Source organism: Calidris pugnax, unplaced genomic scaffold, assembly GCF_001431845.1.
Source record: "Calidris pugnax isolate Ruff unplaced genomic scaffold, ASM143184v1 scaffold25, whole genome shotgun sequence".
NCBI lineage: Eukaryota > Metazoa > Chordata > Aves > Charadriiformes > Scolopacidae > Calidris > Calidris pugnax.
This window is the reverse complement of record NW_015090805.1, coordinates 9,375,071-9,389,401: the sequence shown is the minus strand read 5'-3', so window position 1 is coordinate 9,389,401 and position 14,331 is coordinate 9,375,071. Positions and strand designations below refer to the sequence as shown.

At 39.2% G+C, this 14,331-nt stretch overlaps 1 protein-coding gene across 2 annotated transcripts in view; it reads left to right on the top strand.

Moving 5' to 3' along the window:
* Positions 1–10,976, top strand: part of MAP3K7CL (MAP3K7 C-terminal like) — a 31,261-nt gene extending 20,285 nt beyond the window's left edge. For both annotated transcript variants that reach the window (XM_014938039.1, XM_014938040.1), the window contains 2 exons: positions 1,271–1,386; positions 9,788–10,976. In XM_014938039.1, the coding sequence (XP_014793525.1) occupies positions 1,271–1,386; positions 9,788–9,968 (297 nt within the window). In that variant the 3' untranslated portion in view covers positions 9,969–10,976. The remainder of the gene's footprint in view (positions 1–1,270; positions 1,387–9,787) is intronic.
* The last annotated feature ends 3,355 nt before the right edge of the window (positions 10,977–14,331 follow it).

Here is a 14,331-nt window from a genome sequence, read left to right as displayed (position 1 = left end):
GGATGTTCTTTAACTGGACAGTAAAGGAACTATTTTAAGTGCTTCCTTTTGCTTCAAACAGGTGGCTCAAGCATGCTATTTGGAGTTCATTTACAGTCAATTGATTCATGGCTAATAACTTAAAATACTACACTTCCTGAAAGTGTTCTAGCCAAAATGTGACAGGCAAGCCTGAAGCCTGAATTAGGTTGCATTCTTTTTAAGGAACAAAAAGCGCTGGCATATAATCAAACTGTATTTTCAAATCTTAGTTGAAATTCATATGACTCCCAAGACAGAGTAGTTTTATTTGCCATATTTATTACCTCCAGTGTGCATTGAAAAAAATTTAAAATCTTGCTGCAATAATGTCAGTATTTAGGTTAGGAGGTACAGTGCCTTTGCCTTCATTCTGTCTTTTTAATCTGATTTTTTTTTTTTTCTAATCGCTGACATCCTTCTAGTCAATCTCACCTGTGCTTCTCAGAAATTTAAAACATTTTGCAAATATAGCTGATGTAACTCTCATAACATTTCTGCTAACTAAGTATATCCCCTTCTACAGGAAATGGAGATGCAGGGAAAGTGGGTATGAACCTGAGCAAACTACTGACAGCTTGAGGCACTGGTGGGATAGAACGCGTCATGAAATCTTGTCTGCGCTGGCAACAGCAGTTTAAGTCCTGTTGATTTCAGCAGAATCAGCCCCAGTGTCCCAATTCACAGTCCTGTCCCATTTAGTAATAAACTGGAATAAGCATTGCATCTATGAAAAAAAAAAAAAGAGCATTTAGTCAATAGCTTTTTGTGTCTTTTCTACTCACCTTGCAGAATTAGATAATAAGAGCTTGTTTGCACTCAAATTACCCTTCTGTTCAGTGCTGCAGTTTCTGCAGTGAAAGCAGGTTCATGTATTTTATGGGTCTGACCAATGCATCAACTTTAGCATTCTTATATTATTGTAGATGAAAAAGAGGCAGGTAAGGGAGAAATCTTTCTTTGAACAGTCTTTAGGGATACTTTGCAAAGTTGACAAGGAAAGTTCTGAAAATCCTTACCAGGTTTGAACATTTATGCATATTCTTGTGCAGGGAAGTGTTCCTTTTTTCTCTTCCATGAAAGGCCATCATTAGGAATACTTTGCCATATCCTGCAGTTAGGGGAAAAAAAAAAAGTTCTTCAGGTATTCTCACAGTAGCTAAGGTAAATATTATATCTTTCAAAATATGTGGGTTTTTTCCCAATATTTCATTTGAAAGCAGTATATTTTTTTCTTCTTCTTCTCTTAAAGCCGCTGCCTCCTTGTCATGACTCTAAGGAATCTATGCAGGTGTACAAACAGCACTGCAAAATAGCAGAAGAATACCATGAGGTCAAGAAAGAAATTGCTCTACTGGAAGAAAGAAAGTGAGTAACTTTCCTAAAGTATTGACTGTTTTATATTATCTTTGTAAAATCCTGTTTTAAACATGAGGGTTTCACGTGGTATTTTCTGACCTTACACCTCAGCCTGACAGTTACACTACAGCCCAACAGATAGACCACTGGTCCATAAGATCAACTGAGGCCACTAAGGACACAGAGTTGTTGTAGTCCTGGGCCCCCAGTTGTACAGATGTCCCTTAAAGCCTTCATTGACAGCCTCCAGGTCACATAACAATCTAGTTCAGTTGGTGCGAACTTTTTTAGTTCTAGGAATTATTTTTCAACTTAAATCTACGCACTTTAATGAAGAACATAATCGATCCTCAGGGTTAGAGTACTTGACAATATTAGTAAACATTTTTCTGTGAGATGCGTTGTTTCTATGTACATTGATATTTTAGGTTTTCATATCCAAAGTGCATAAGCTGGAGTCTTTTTTTTGTGTCTATGGCCTGTACTCATACTGCTGTCATCTTTGCATGACTATTAAATGGCAAAGTGCACTCTATGACTCTCAGTCCCTTTCCACAAGAAACCTGAAAGAGAAATTCAGAGAGAAGAAGGAGGGTGAGTAGTGAAAGTTCTTTACAGACAGCCAACCCCAACAAATAACAGTTACTGCTAAGCAAACTTGCTCTTCCAAATGCTTTTTTATTTTTACATTCACACTGAAGGTGACTTCAAGCAGTGTTGCTTTCCCCAGGGGGAGTTACCTCAGTGTCGATCTCTGAGACTTCTTGTGAAGATGAAGACTGCACCATCATTCTTCCAAATGCTGGTTGAACAGGAATATTTGTAATACAGCAATGGGGGTTGAAAGAGTTCTCTCGCAGGGTGGGCTTTGAGTAGAATGTGGACCCCAGTATCCATTTCATAGCAATCTTTGCACAGCTGGTTATGCAGTTCAGCCAAGTTTGTATCCATGGGAGTCTTCAGCTGCAGAAGCAAGCTGATGGGAGGGAAACTGGTTGGAATCCAGCTGTAAGACTTGTAGTCTTAGATGTAAGACAGCCAAAGATCTCCTTGAATCCAGACTATGCAGGGTAAGAAAGTGAGACTTGGCTTTGTCATGGTTGATGGCTACAGGGACAATAGAGTTACTTGGTGCCTAAAGTGTCCGAACTAGTTGAGATTTCCCACTACAAATTCCCGTCCACTGTAGGACCTACGTGCACTGAGTTGCTGACAGACTGGCACAAAAATTAAGAAAGAATTAAAAATAACCAAAAGAGATTAACACTACATTGTCCTATTTGATTCATCATTAATTAAACTTGGCCAATCAAAAGTAATGGGTGTTTTTAAAAAGATGTAGAGCAGATAATTAATTCAAATAATTTTACAATGATTTGTCAAATTTGATTGTCTAATATAAGATACTTACATATGTATTTAGCAACCAAGTGAATTCAGTGGAAACCATACGTGTTTGTTTTCTCTGAAAATCCAGCTGGAATATAAAATATTAAACAATTGTTAAAGTGCTTAACTTTAAACGTATAAACTCAAAAGGTAGCCTTAGTTTGTTTGGGTTTTAGAGTCTACTAATATAAATGCATTATTATTACTGACACATCCCTGAATTAGTGACGCACATTTATGAAGTAAGCTTGGAGGCCATGAAAACTAAACTTACATATATATATTTACATTTACTAGAATGAAGAAAAATACTGTTTGGATGCATTTTTCTTTATCTATGGAGTCTCTGGTACTGGCTGAACTAGAAGCATTTTGTTTCTTGGAAACGGCAGATACATGCACAAAATTACTTCCCTGAGCTCAAAACTATCCTAACCAACCTCTGAGCCCAGAATCAGCCTCTCTGCATGAATTAAGGGGACTCAGGCTGACATTTTCCTTCATTGCACCATGTCAACAGTGGAACAATGTGAGGAAGCATCTGCCAGTACTATCTTTGCTGAACCTGTTCTGTGGATAGAAGATTTCATGCCCCAGTAAACATGTTAAAACAAGAGTGGTTGAATAAGGCTACAAATAGAATTATATTATTGTGATTCTTTTGTCCCTTCTAATTACATATTTGTGGCCTAAATATTCGCATTCTGTGTAGCTGTGAAATGCCTAAACATGACAAATATCAGTGCAGCACCTTTCACCACCTTCCAAATCTCTTAATCTGAAGAAGTAGTCCTACAAGCACTGGGACTGAAGACACTTAATTTCCAACAGGTTGGTGCACTGTGGTTATTTGATTTTGAGGTTTAAAAAGCTGCAAGTGTCAACTGAAAGGGGTTTTTTTCCTCCAGATGGGAACTATTTATGACTCATTCCTCCAGGTAGATTCTCCATTTTGTACTATTTTGGAGGAGGTCTGCCAATAATGCCTTTCCCCTTTGGGGGGTCTTTCCTTTCTGTGGCACTCTGTTTTTATAAAACCCTCCAGAAATTAACTGGGACCTCTTCACCACATGAAGTTTCAAGGTGGATTAAAAAGTAATTAGGACACACATATATATACCTTTACACACATGTAAGCATACACAACCTGAACACATTAACCTTGATATTTATATAAAACTAGATAGAAAAGGAGTACAAGTGTGGAGATGAAGGAATAAGCAAGAAGTCAAAGAGAGTTTAGGTCTAGTGATCAGTGATTTATATCAAAAGCCTCCTCAGTAGTTACAGTTTGAAAATTAAATGAAGTTTATGGGTTAGCATGTGCTAAACGAAGAGGAGAAGACATTACAATGTCTGGAGTGGCATGCATGTTGAATACTCCGTTCTCAAAAGGGAAGGATGCTTTGACTTTTCTAAAAAGTCTGATGAGATGCACAGCTTTAAGCCTCAAAAGCAGTTATAATAAAATTGAAAAGGTGGTGTTTGCAGCTTTCTGAAATTTGGCCCTGTTGCAGATGTCTTTTTCTTCTTCTACATTTGAAATTGAATGTATGAAAATAGAGATTCACAATTGCCTAATACAGCTGCTATCTATCGTCTATTTCTTTTAAATATTATTTTGATAAAATGGACAAAGATAGAATTTCATCCCTTGTAATGGGAACAAACAATTTGTGCAGTGTTCTTCAGCGTCCATTTTTACCAAAGGCAACCAGAAGTGCTGTTGGATGGTACCCCCTGCCAGTGCTCCAAACTTCCTCTCCACACATCAACTCACCTGCGGAATTAAAATGTGAAGATCCACCTGACAGTGTCTGCACCTGTAGTGCCTACTGGTGGTACACTGTGCACACAGAATACCGACAATGATTGTCAAGAAAAGAGCAGAAAATGGATTGAGCAAATATTTTTGATTTGTTGGCTAGGAATAGGAAATAATGTTAAGTTAGCTTGACATAAGTGTCCATACAGTATTGGAGCATTTAGTAAAATAGAAAATGGATTAGTATTCATTCTACTTAAAACACTTTTTGTTCCAACCTGCAAAGTTCAGTGTCACGTTTTATACATGAATTAATACAGGCAGGTATATTTCTAAAGGAAGCATCTTTAAGAAATAGAAAGTTGAATAAAATTATTTTAAAATAGTCAAAAACATTCACTTTTTTGCAGCTTTTCAAAGGCTTTTAATACTGCTCTGCTTGACTTGTCTCTCACTGTAGTGTGAGGATCAAGTACAGCCAAAGTATAGAAAGGCAGTGGTGTGAGATGGCAAGGGTTGCTTTTCATCATGGCAAGAACAAGGCTTATTTCTCATTTTCTCTTGTATGCAATTTAGATGGCAAGAGAATATAATGAGCTTTGAGTGGGAGAGAAGACCACAACTATTTCACAGGAAAAAGGGTAATGTGAGAGAGAAGGGAAAGTTGCAGGTTCAAAAAAGGGAAAATCAAAGGACAAAGCAAGTAAGAAGGGGAAAAGAAGTTGCTCAGGAAAAAAAGGCAAAGGGTAGCAAGAAATTGAAAGAGTTTTAAAGAACATTGGGTAGATTTTTTTGCTAATATAAACAGTCATAGCTTTGTTTACTGTCTTTATTCAAACTCTTCCCATTTATGCCAGCAATATGTAGTACAGGGACAAAATCACTCTGGTATGGGAGACATGATCGAAAAGAAAGAAAAGGGTGTGGAAGCGAGAACACACCACATTTAGGTCACAGAATGTCATTTAATTTATGTTCCAGAAACACACATGTATTTCCATAACAGATGTTTTTGGGTATCTAAGTTTGGGTGAAAGGGATGGGATGGCTGGTTATTTTGAGCACTTGTTATATTGCTATTACTAGATAATGACCCTGGATTATGTAGTTAAATATTAGAGTTGCCATGGTTGCTAGCTATATCTTATATTCTTAGCACTGGCTGGTTTTCTCTTTTTCCTTCCCCAGACAATTCTAATATAACTCTCCAGAAAATATCATTTGATCACCACCTGGTTTAGGGTCACTCCTTTTCTTTGCCATAGATATGATTTCTTTTCCTTCTTTTACACATATTACAGTAGACATGCAGTGGAGATGTCCGCTTAATTATGTGGGATCCTTCCATATGATCTTGTGACCATAGGACTGTTTCTAAGGTCTCAAGTCCAGCTGGTTTCCCCAGGTACACTATTTTGGAGTGTCTTTCCCTACACTGTTGAGACAGGACTTCAGACTTCCAGGTACTGCGGAAAAAGATTGATGTAAAACATAAAGCCAACCATTTATCTTAATTTTTCCTATTACAGACCTGATTTTTCATCGTCTCAAACGTATCCAAAATATGTGTCAATTGCCAAGCAGTGAAAAGACAGCTTTTCTAATACAAAGAGAAAACTCAGCTTGCCCTGTTGCAGTGATGAATACTTACAGACCTTTTATGTGCTGGCATCCAAGACATATTTTCATTTATATTAAAACAGGCTGTCTCATTGTTTTAAAAAGTAATTAGTAGACTTTGAACAGGCAAGGGCAGCCTCCTCAGACAGCAATTACCTTACAGGGTGTAGTGATTCCTCCTGACGTGAAAGCCATGTCAAATATGGGAAGAGTAAATGACCTTACAGCTACCAGAACGCAGAGACAGATGTTAGCTGGGAAGGAATGTGTAGTACCACAGATGCATGATCCTGAATACCACAGGAGAAAGACAAGTCTGCCTCTTTGCACTGTGGAAGCTGTTTTCCTTGAGCCCAGTCTATCTCCAAATACGTTTATCTCCAGACAGATTTATCTGCTTCGGCTGTCACTTTTCTTGGTGTTTATTAATTGTGAATATTACTGTAAAGGAACTCTGCTCTCTGCATGGTCAGTCATTAAGGCCGGGACAAGAGAAATAACTTCCCTAAGACCATGCTGGGTTTTTCTCCTGCTCTGGTATGGCTTGTGGTTTATTGGTTCATGATGCAAATCTTCTTCCTTTCCCACCCAAACCCCTCCTCAAAAAAGAACACTTGAAGCGTACGTTACAGATTGACTCAAAGCTTCAAGTACCTCAGCACCATTTTAGAAAATACCTTATCAATGCTGTTAATATTTAAACTCAGGGTAACCATTAACAGAAAACACAGATTACACAGTGCTAGATCTATTTATTAAGCATCCATAACAAAGGCTAGATGGTGCAAGAGCTTAGTATGGTGTTCTTTAACCTCTGGAAGCTAAGTTCAAATCCTGGATTAGGTCAGAAGCAAATGTTAGTTACTGTCCTCATCCTTTTGTGAGCTTTGTAAACCACACCATTCATAACATTTAGCAATTCCCTGGTACTCTAATTTTAGATCTCTGTGGCAGGCTGGCAGTATTTGCCTGAAACATCACCCTACCCTGTAAACAGGTGTTGATCCTGATGGGAAGGGAATAAGTAGGTTCTGCTGACTCAGAAGTGGGCAATTTTACTACCTCAGTGCAAGGAAGCTGCTTTCTGCAAGAGGGGCCCTAGAGTGTGGACTACAGCAATGAGTATATTTTTATTTTAATGCATTTATATTTTTTTTTAATAACAAAGCTAAATCCCAGGGAAAAAACAAAAAACAAAAAACAAACCCAAACAAAGTTATCTGTGCTGCTTGAGTACTGCTCGAGAGCAGCACAAAAGCCATGCCTGCACATAGCCTCGTCTTATCAAATCAGGAGTGACATTCATTAATAGAGCTGTCTGAGTTTGCACACTGTCTGTGCCACTCCTGGCTCAAGTCCAAATAGAGTAGTTAGTACCTTTCTTTTACATGTACTAAAAGTCCCTGTGGAAAAAGTGTACCTGCTTTTAAGATGCTGATTACTTACTAGTGTGCTCACTGCATGTCACTTCAAGAAGCTCGTAAGTTTTACAAAAGCCAGGAAGAATGATTCTGAATTAATTTGCTTGGAACACTTCTGAGTCAACAGTCTGTAATTTGAAAGAGCTTAATTTAATCCTTCAGTCTAGCATTGCACCAGTAGAATAATTGCAAAGAAATATTGCTGAAGCTCTGTTTTGATCCCAAGAGACAAAAGTCTTCTAAAGGAAACCTAAGAGACTGAAGTGATTGAAGCTGCTGGACTCGGAAAATCTCGTCCCTAAATGCATTTCTCACCCTCTAAAGCATACACACAATTTCTCCTCTGTGGCTTACAGTCCCATTAATAGGAGCTGGAATATCGAACTGTCTAGTAAGATCAGTTCATCTTGGCCAATCTGAAAATTAGTTGATCTAGCATGGCCCAATCAAAGAGAAATGAATCTGTTAGTGGCTTACTGCTTTTAAATTTTTTAAAACTATATTGTGCCAAATGTTAATACAATTCTGCTGAACAAAAATACACTCTGGTTATTTTCCCTCGAAGACCTGATTGAATATACCTTTCACCTGGTGAAAGGAAAGAGAAGAGGCTTTGCTGCAGCACAGCTGCTATGCATTAACTCAGTGGTTTAAAAAGAAGCCAACATAGAATCATAGAATACCAGTTTGGAAGGGTCCTCAAGGATCATCTGGTCCAACTTTTCTTGGCATCCCCCCCATATTTAGCTACAAGAGGTTTTCTATATACTGCAAATTTTGGATGTTTTAAAGTTGCTGTAATGGCTGCTATCTTCCTTTTTTTTTTTTTTTTTTGGGGGGGGAAACACAGTTGGGTTCTCTTCTAACTTTTGACTCCTTGAACTGCAGTAACTGTGACTGGAAGCAGTCAGATAAACCATGGGCAAAGCGCTATCGCTGAAAGCTGTGGTAAAGATAGAGGATGATCAAACTGATCCTAGAAGGCGGCCAGATAGAGGTGTTTTTCAAAACCTGGGTGCTTGCAGTTTTGCTGCTGTAAGTGGCAGTTTTGCAGATATAAGTAATGGAAGTGATCAGCAAACACTGAAATGTTATCATTTCATGGCCCGTGGTGATAGAATTACTGATCGGCAGGAATTTCCTGTCTGAAAGCTTGACAAGAGGGCTCCGTTAAAGACTGCAGCAACAGCTCTCCACTTTGAAGGCGTTACATCTTCCCACTGAGGGTCTACGAGCATTGTTTTGACGTGACTGAAAACTAAAGTCACAGGGCTACGAACAGTTAAAGATTAACTAATCTCTGAGATAGAATGATCAAAAGAACCTTTTCGAAGAGACTTCCTGCAGCAGGGGCGAATAAATGATTTGACTTAAAGGGGAAAAAAAAGCAGAGGCCAGACTAGCCCGCTGGGTAACTAAGTGGAGAGCGATTAGATACCCTGTGAGTTACTCATGCCTTCAGTGTGTTTTGTTTTAAGACCTCTTTTATCTTAACTTGTGCTGAGGTAATTTCAGTTGATACTACACAGGGGACTCCAGCTCCTGGCCAGCTCTGGGAATACAGAGCACTGTGTGACTCCATCCAGGAAGAAGCAACAGTTTGACTCCTCTGGTGTCTCCTCTTAAAAAGACCAGGAGGGGTCAGCTTTGCAGCTCTGTCGCTCTTCCTCAACTGTGGGGCTAAGGTCTGAGCATAAACACATTATAGAAACCATACATGTAGTTCAGATTAACGTGCCTAGTATTTACCAGAATCATTTTTCTTTGTAGGAGAGAAAAGGAAACCAGGTGTACTTCGCAGAATTTACTGGTAAAGCTAACCAACCGCACAAACACCCCTTACTCTGTTTCAGATATGTTTGGCATTGAAAGAAAAAGAAATTGTTATTTTCCAGGCAGAATATTAGCATGCTCTCTCCAGGAACTTGCTTCTCCCCCATGAACTGCACATTCAACTCTTACTGAAGTTAGAGTTAATTTGAAGGTCCTCAGCATTTTGCAGGTGTGGTTGCTGAACAGGAAACCTATCAGAGATTTTGGCAGCTTCATCTTTTAAAGGGAAAAGGGGGACTCTATCAAATTGATTTTCTAGGTTTCTTTTTTCACAAGAGCTCAAGTAATACCATGTTAACAACCCATAGTCCAGCTTGAACCTAACACACGATGACAAATTTTTGCCATTTTTAATCTTTTGGTTTTTGTTCATAATTGTCAGAAAGGAGCTGATTGCCAGGTTGGAACAAGTGGAAAAAGAAAGCATGGATGCTGCTCAGCTGGCCAAGGAATACGCAGAACTGACAGAGGAGAACCGAACACTGAAGCTGGCCCAGACACAGTGTGTAGAGCAACTGGAAAAGCTCAGAATACAGTACCAAAAAAGACAGGGGTCCTCATAACTCTCAACTAGCTTATGTGAGGCAGTTAATACAGAATTGATCCTGTGCTGGAAAGAGATTTTAAAATAAAGGTCTGTTTAATATGTTATAATACTTTACTACAGATACAGAGTATGTAGAAGTCTATATTTGATTTAATGCTTGCCAGCCAGTAGCTTAATATAATGGATATTTCATCCATTATATAATGGATATTTTATTTCAAGTAACATAATTGAAGTTAATCTATCCCCATTATATGTTCTAGTAGATCAGGTTTCTTTTCTAAACATATTTCTTCCAATTTAAGAAGATATGGACACACTAGAAAATGATATAAATAGTCTCTGTGTTGGGAATTTGGACCATACTAAGGCATACAGCAGGGACAATGTTAATATATGGAATACATGTACGTTAATTTTAGTTTGGTGAAGATTTTTTAAATTATTTTCCTCATGCCTAAAGTATTTGGAAGTTATATTAAAACAGATCTCCTCACTGGTAAAAACTATATTTTATTATCTCATATAAACTTTACATTATTATATAAAATCTGAGAAATTGCACATTAAAAGTTGAAGTAACATAATTATTTCTTATCAGATGAGTGTACTGCCAGTAATAATTTGCAAGTTATGAAATTAAAAGGAAACAGGTGAGATCAAACTTTCCTTCCTCAAGTATAAGCTTGAGAGCCTTTCAATTGTACTTTTTGGCATGCAAGAAATGAAAAATTAAGGTATGAATATGTCAGTAAAAGCACTGTGAGGATATTATGTTCTTATTTTCTGGTCTGTTTTGAAACATAAGTGGCTGTAGGTAGGGACAGAAGTTCCACGATATACAAATAACTTGGAAGTAAAACGTTAGTTTTACTTGCTCTATTTATCCCTGTATTTTCCTAGAACAACTGAAAATTCTTTGTTATACTTCCATTTCTATTCATACAGTATTTTTTTCATTAAAAGCAGATACAGAAAAGCCGTTTTATGTTCTGAATGTTCTTAAATCACCCTGTGTTGTTAACTCTGCTTGACAGACGCAGCTTGTTACATCTTCATGAGGCTGGAATTCAACTCGATGTGTCATTAGAACTGAAATGTCTCTTAGTAATTGAAAACTATGAACTTAAGTATTTCACCAGAACTTTAGCTTTGATTATTATCACTAATCTATTACACGAATGGGATTTTATGTTAATCAGAACAATTCCTGGGGAAGTCTTTTGGCACCAAAACATTCCCCGGTAATTCCCGCGGCAAAGGGGACAGTAAAATACAAGCTGCCCTTTATTTCCCTGTGCTAACTACCTACAGCATTCCCTGCATCCCAGGCGTGAAAACAGACTCCGTGTTACTTCGAGCACCTGGCATTGCAGCAGGAGAGTACAAGGAGGTGAAGGGAGAGGACAGCCTTGTCTCCACTTCTCCTCCTGAGCCAACGGAGCAGAGGCAGCCCACGTGCCCGGCACCGCTTACTGCCTTACCCCGGCCAGAGTGGAGATGGGAAGGGAAATCACCTCTCTGAAGCATGTGCTTTCTGCTGGGATGCTCTGCGGGCAGTGTAACACTGTATTTATTCCTCTTTCATTGTTATCTGAGGGTCCAGTTTTCACTTGTGAGACTTGAAGAGCAAAATGAACACTTGGGATGTCAGGCCTGGGAATGCGGGAAAAGCCTTGCCTGAGTTTTGCACTGATGGGAAGCATGACGTGGGCAGGCTTCAGGGCTTTGCTTTGAGCACAGGACACTAGAGAATCTAGGATGTATTATTTTTGTCTGTATTTATGTGTTTTGAACAGGAGGATTCTCATTTTCAAAAATAATTTGTCATTCTAGTCAGTGATTCTTTTCCATCTAGCTTTGAAAACATCAGCCAGTCTGGTGATTTCAGTGAATCCTTTGAAAACTGTAAAAAGTACATAGAATTAATTCATTAACAGACTGGCTTTGGATGCAGATGGATCAGACAGCAGAACTTTACTTACAAATAACTGTGTTTGCCTTGAAATTTTCCGTTTAAGTGCAGCCATTATGCTTTAGATGTCAGAATAATAACAGATCATACTCTCGGAGAAAAACATGAGGGAGAGCCACAGTATATGGAGAAGGAAAGCTGGGCCTCATTTATAACACACAGCAATTTAAGTGTACCCAGGGAATATGGTTTTTCTAACCTAAAGTTACTGACCAGCGTGGAAGTCTTCAGAAAACATGTTTATAGGTGTACAGATAACAAATGCATGGTGTGGTCCAGCTACTGGCCTGGATGGAACTCTTAAAGCATCCCAAATTAATTGAAGTCAGAGATTTGTATTTAATCTGGACTGTGGCTGTTTGCAATCAAATTTTTCTCCTACTTTTAGTTATGGTGAAAGTAAAAAATAACTGCTTTTTATCATTACATTTGCCTGCCAGCATGGATGCTCATGTGGCTGAGAATAGTGACTCAGAGAAATTGCATCACAATCCAAATGATACAGAAACACCAAGGAAGGAAAATTAAAGTGCCTCATGAAAACAAGATTTTAAAGAAAAAATAGCAGGTGAAATGGGATTCAAAGACAGAAGAGTAGAGAAATGGAATTTTTCAAAAATATTCATAGTCAAGTGAAATTAAAATGCAGAAAAGTCAACATAACTCTTTTCACTGGAACAGGTTGCCCAGAGAAGGTGGGCTGCCCCATCCCTGGAAGTGTTTAAGGCCAGGCTGGATGGGGCCTTGAGCAACCTGGTCTAGTGGGAGGTGTCCCTGCCCATGGCAGGGGGGCTGGAACTCGACGATCTTTAAGGTCCCTTCCAACTCTAACCGTTCTAAGAGTCTATGAACCCAGAAAATTATTCAAGTGTTGCAAAGAGTAAAAATGTCTAGAACAGCCTTCTGCGAGGTAACTGCTGTATCTATCATCCATTTCTTGATTTTTTTAAATAATGATAAACATTTTCATATTCAATAAACTTGTGATTTTGACATGCTGAATTTTTCTCTAGATGTTAGTTTGAACTGCATAGCTCTGCCAACTTAATAGCTGAAATTAGGTTTTTTAAGAAAATGTTTGTTTGTCATATTTGTGCTTTATTTTCCAAATAGACAATGTGATTTGCCTCCTGGTATTTAAGGAAAGACCTTAAATGGGTCTGCTAGCTAGGTCCACTTTAAGTATAGCGCTGTAAAAAAGAGGTTTATACAATTACTTCAAGGATGTTTTTACATCGTATTTCACCCAAGAACTTAGAAGCCAGTTTCAGCTTTTGCGTTCAACTGCCAACAAAACATTAGATTTTATAAACCTCTGACTATAACCTGTGATGACTGCAGTTGCACTCAGCAGAAGAACAGCGCGGTCTGAGGCTCTTGCTGGCAATTCACCACTGCTCAGAAGGCAAGGAAAGATGTGAAAGGCTCAGATGACAGAAGAAGTTGCCAAACGCGTAGAGCTACGTAGATACAGTCTGTTACACTGATAAAGTGTATTTCTTGCTATTACCCGGGTTATTCGGGTTAGCACAAGTAAGCATGCCACTACGATGACAAATGCATTTGCTTCAGAACACTTAAGAAAACAGTGAAGTACATGGGTTTAAAAAAACAAAACCTGTGCTTTCCATTTCCTATGATTACTAAGTAACTTCCTTCCATCCTAACAAATGCTGAACAAGCTCAATTTAAGTATTCCAGTTAGCAAGGATGTGACTCATGCCATCTTGAAACAGCCAGAGGCCAGGGTGATTTTACACTTGAAAGCCCTGGAAGATAAGGACCTGCAGGTTTGGGTTTGGTGGCTCTTTCTTAATGTTTCCCCTTCCAGGATTATCTTTATTCTGACTGGTTTTGTGAATTAATGATCTTTGGAAGTGTGTCACCTCCCTCCAGAGGCTTTGTTGCCACTGGGGCCTTTGTGAGCGTTGCAGGTTGTTCAGAACGGGTACAAATACGCAAGGGTAGGACACGGGGGTCTTTTCAGCCTTCCTTCGGGCTGTGTGGTTGGGGACCTCTGGCATGTGGCCATTTGCTGCTTGAACTCCAGTCGCAGGCCACCTTGCAGAAACGAGTTCGCCGCGGCCTTAACTCATGGAGTCACTTGGTGTTTTTTCCCACATGAAATTATTTGCTTGCTCCACGCAGGGCCCTGCCTCTCTTCTCATGGAGGGGTCAGGACGCGTGGTGCTCAAAGGAGGAGGTTGCAGGGAGAGGAAGCGTGGTCCACCCAGGCGGTGGTGTCGCAAGAGGGGCAGGGTGGTGAGGAGAGCTGACAAAACTTGGGTGGTGGCGTGATTTTTCTCTCACATCCACCCAGTCCCACAAACAGACATCTGCACCCACAGCCCTGGGGGGTCTCCTCCCGCCTGTTCAGAGTGTCCTGGCATGGAGACACACGGAT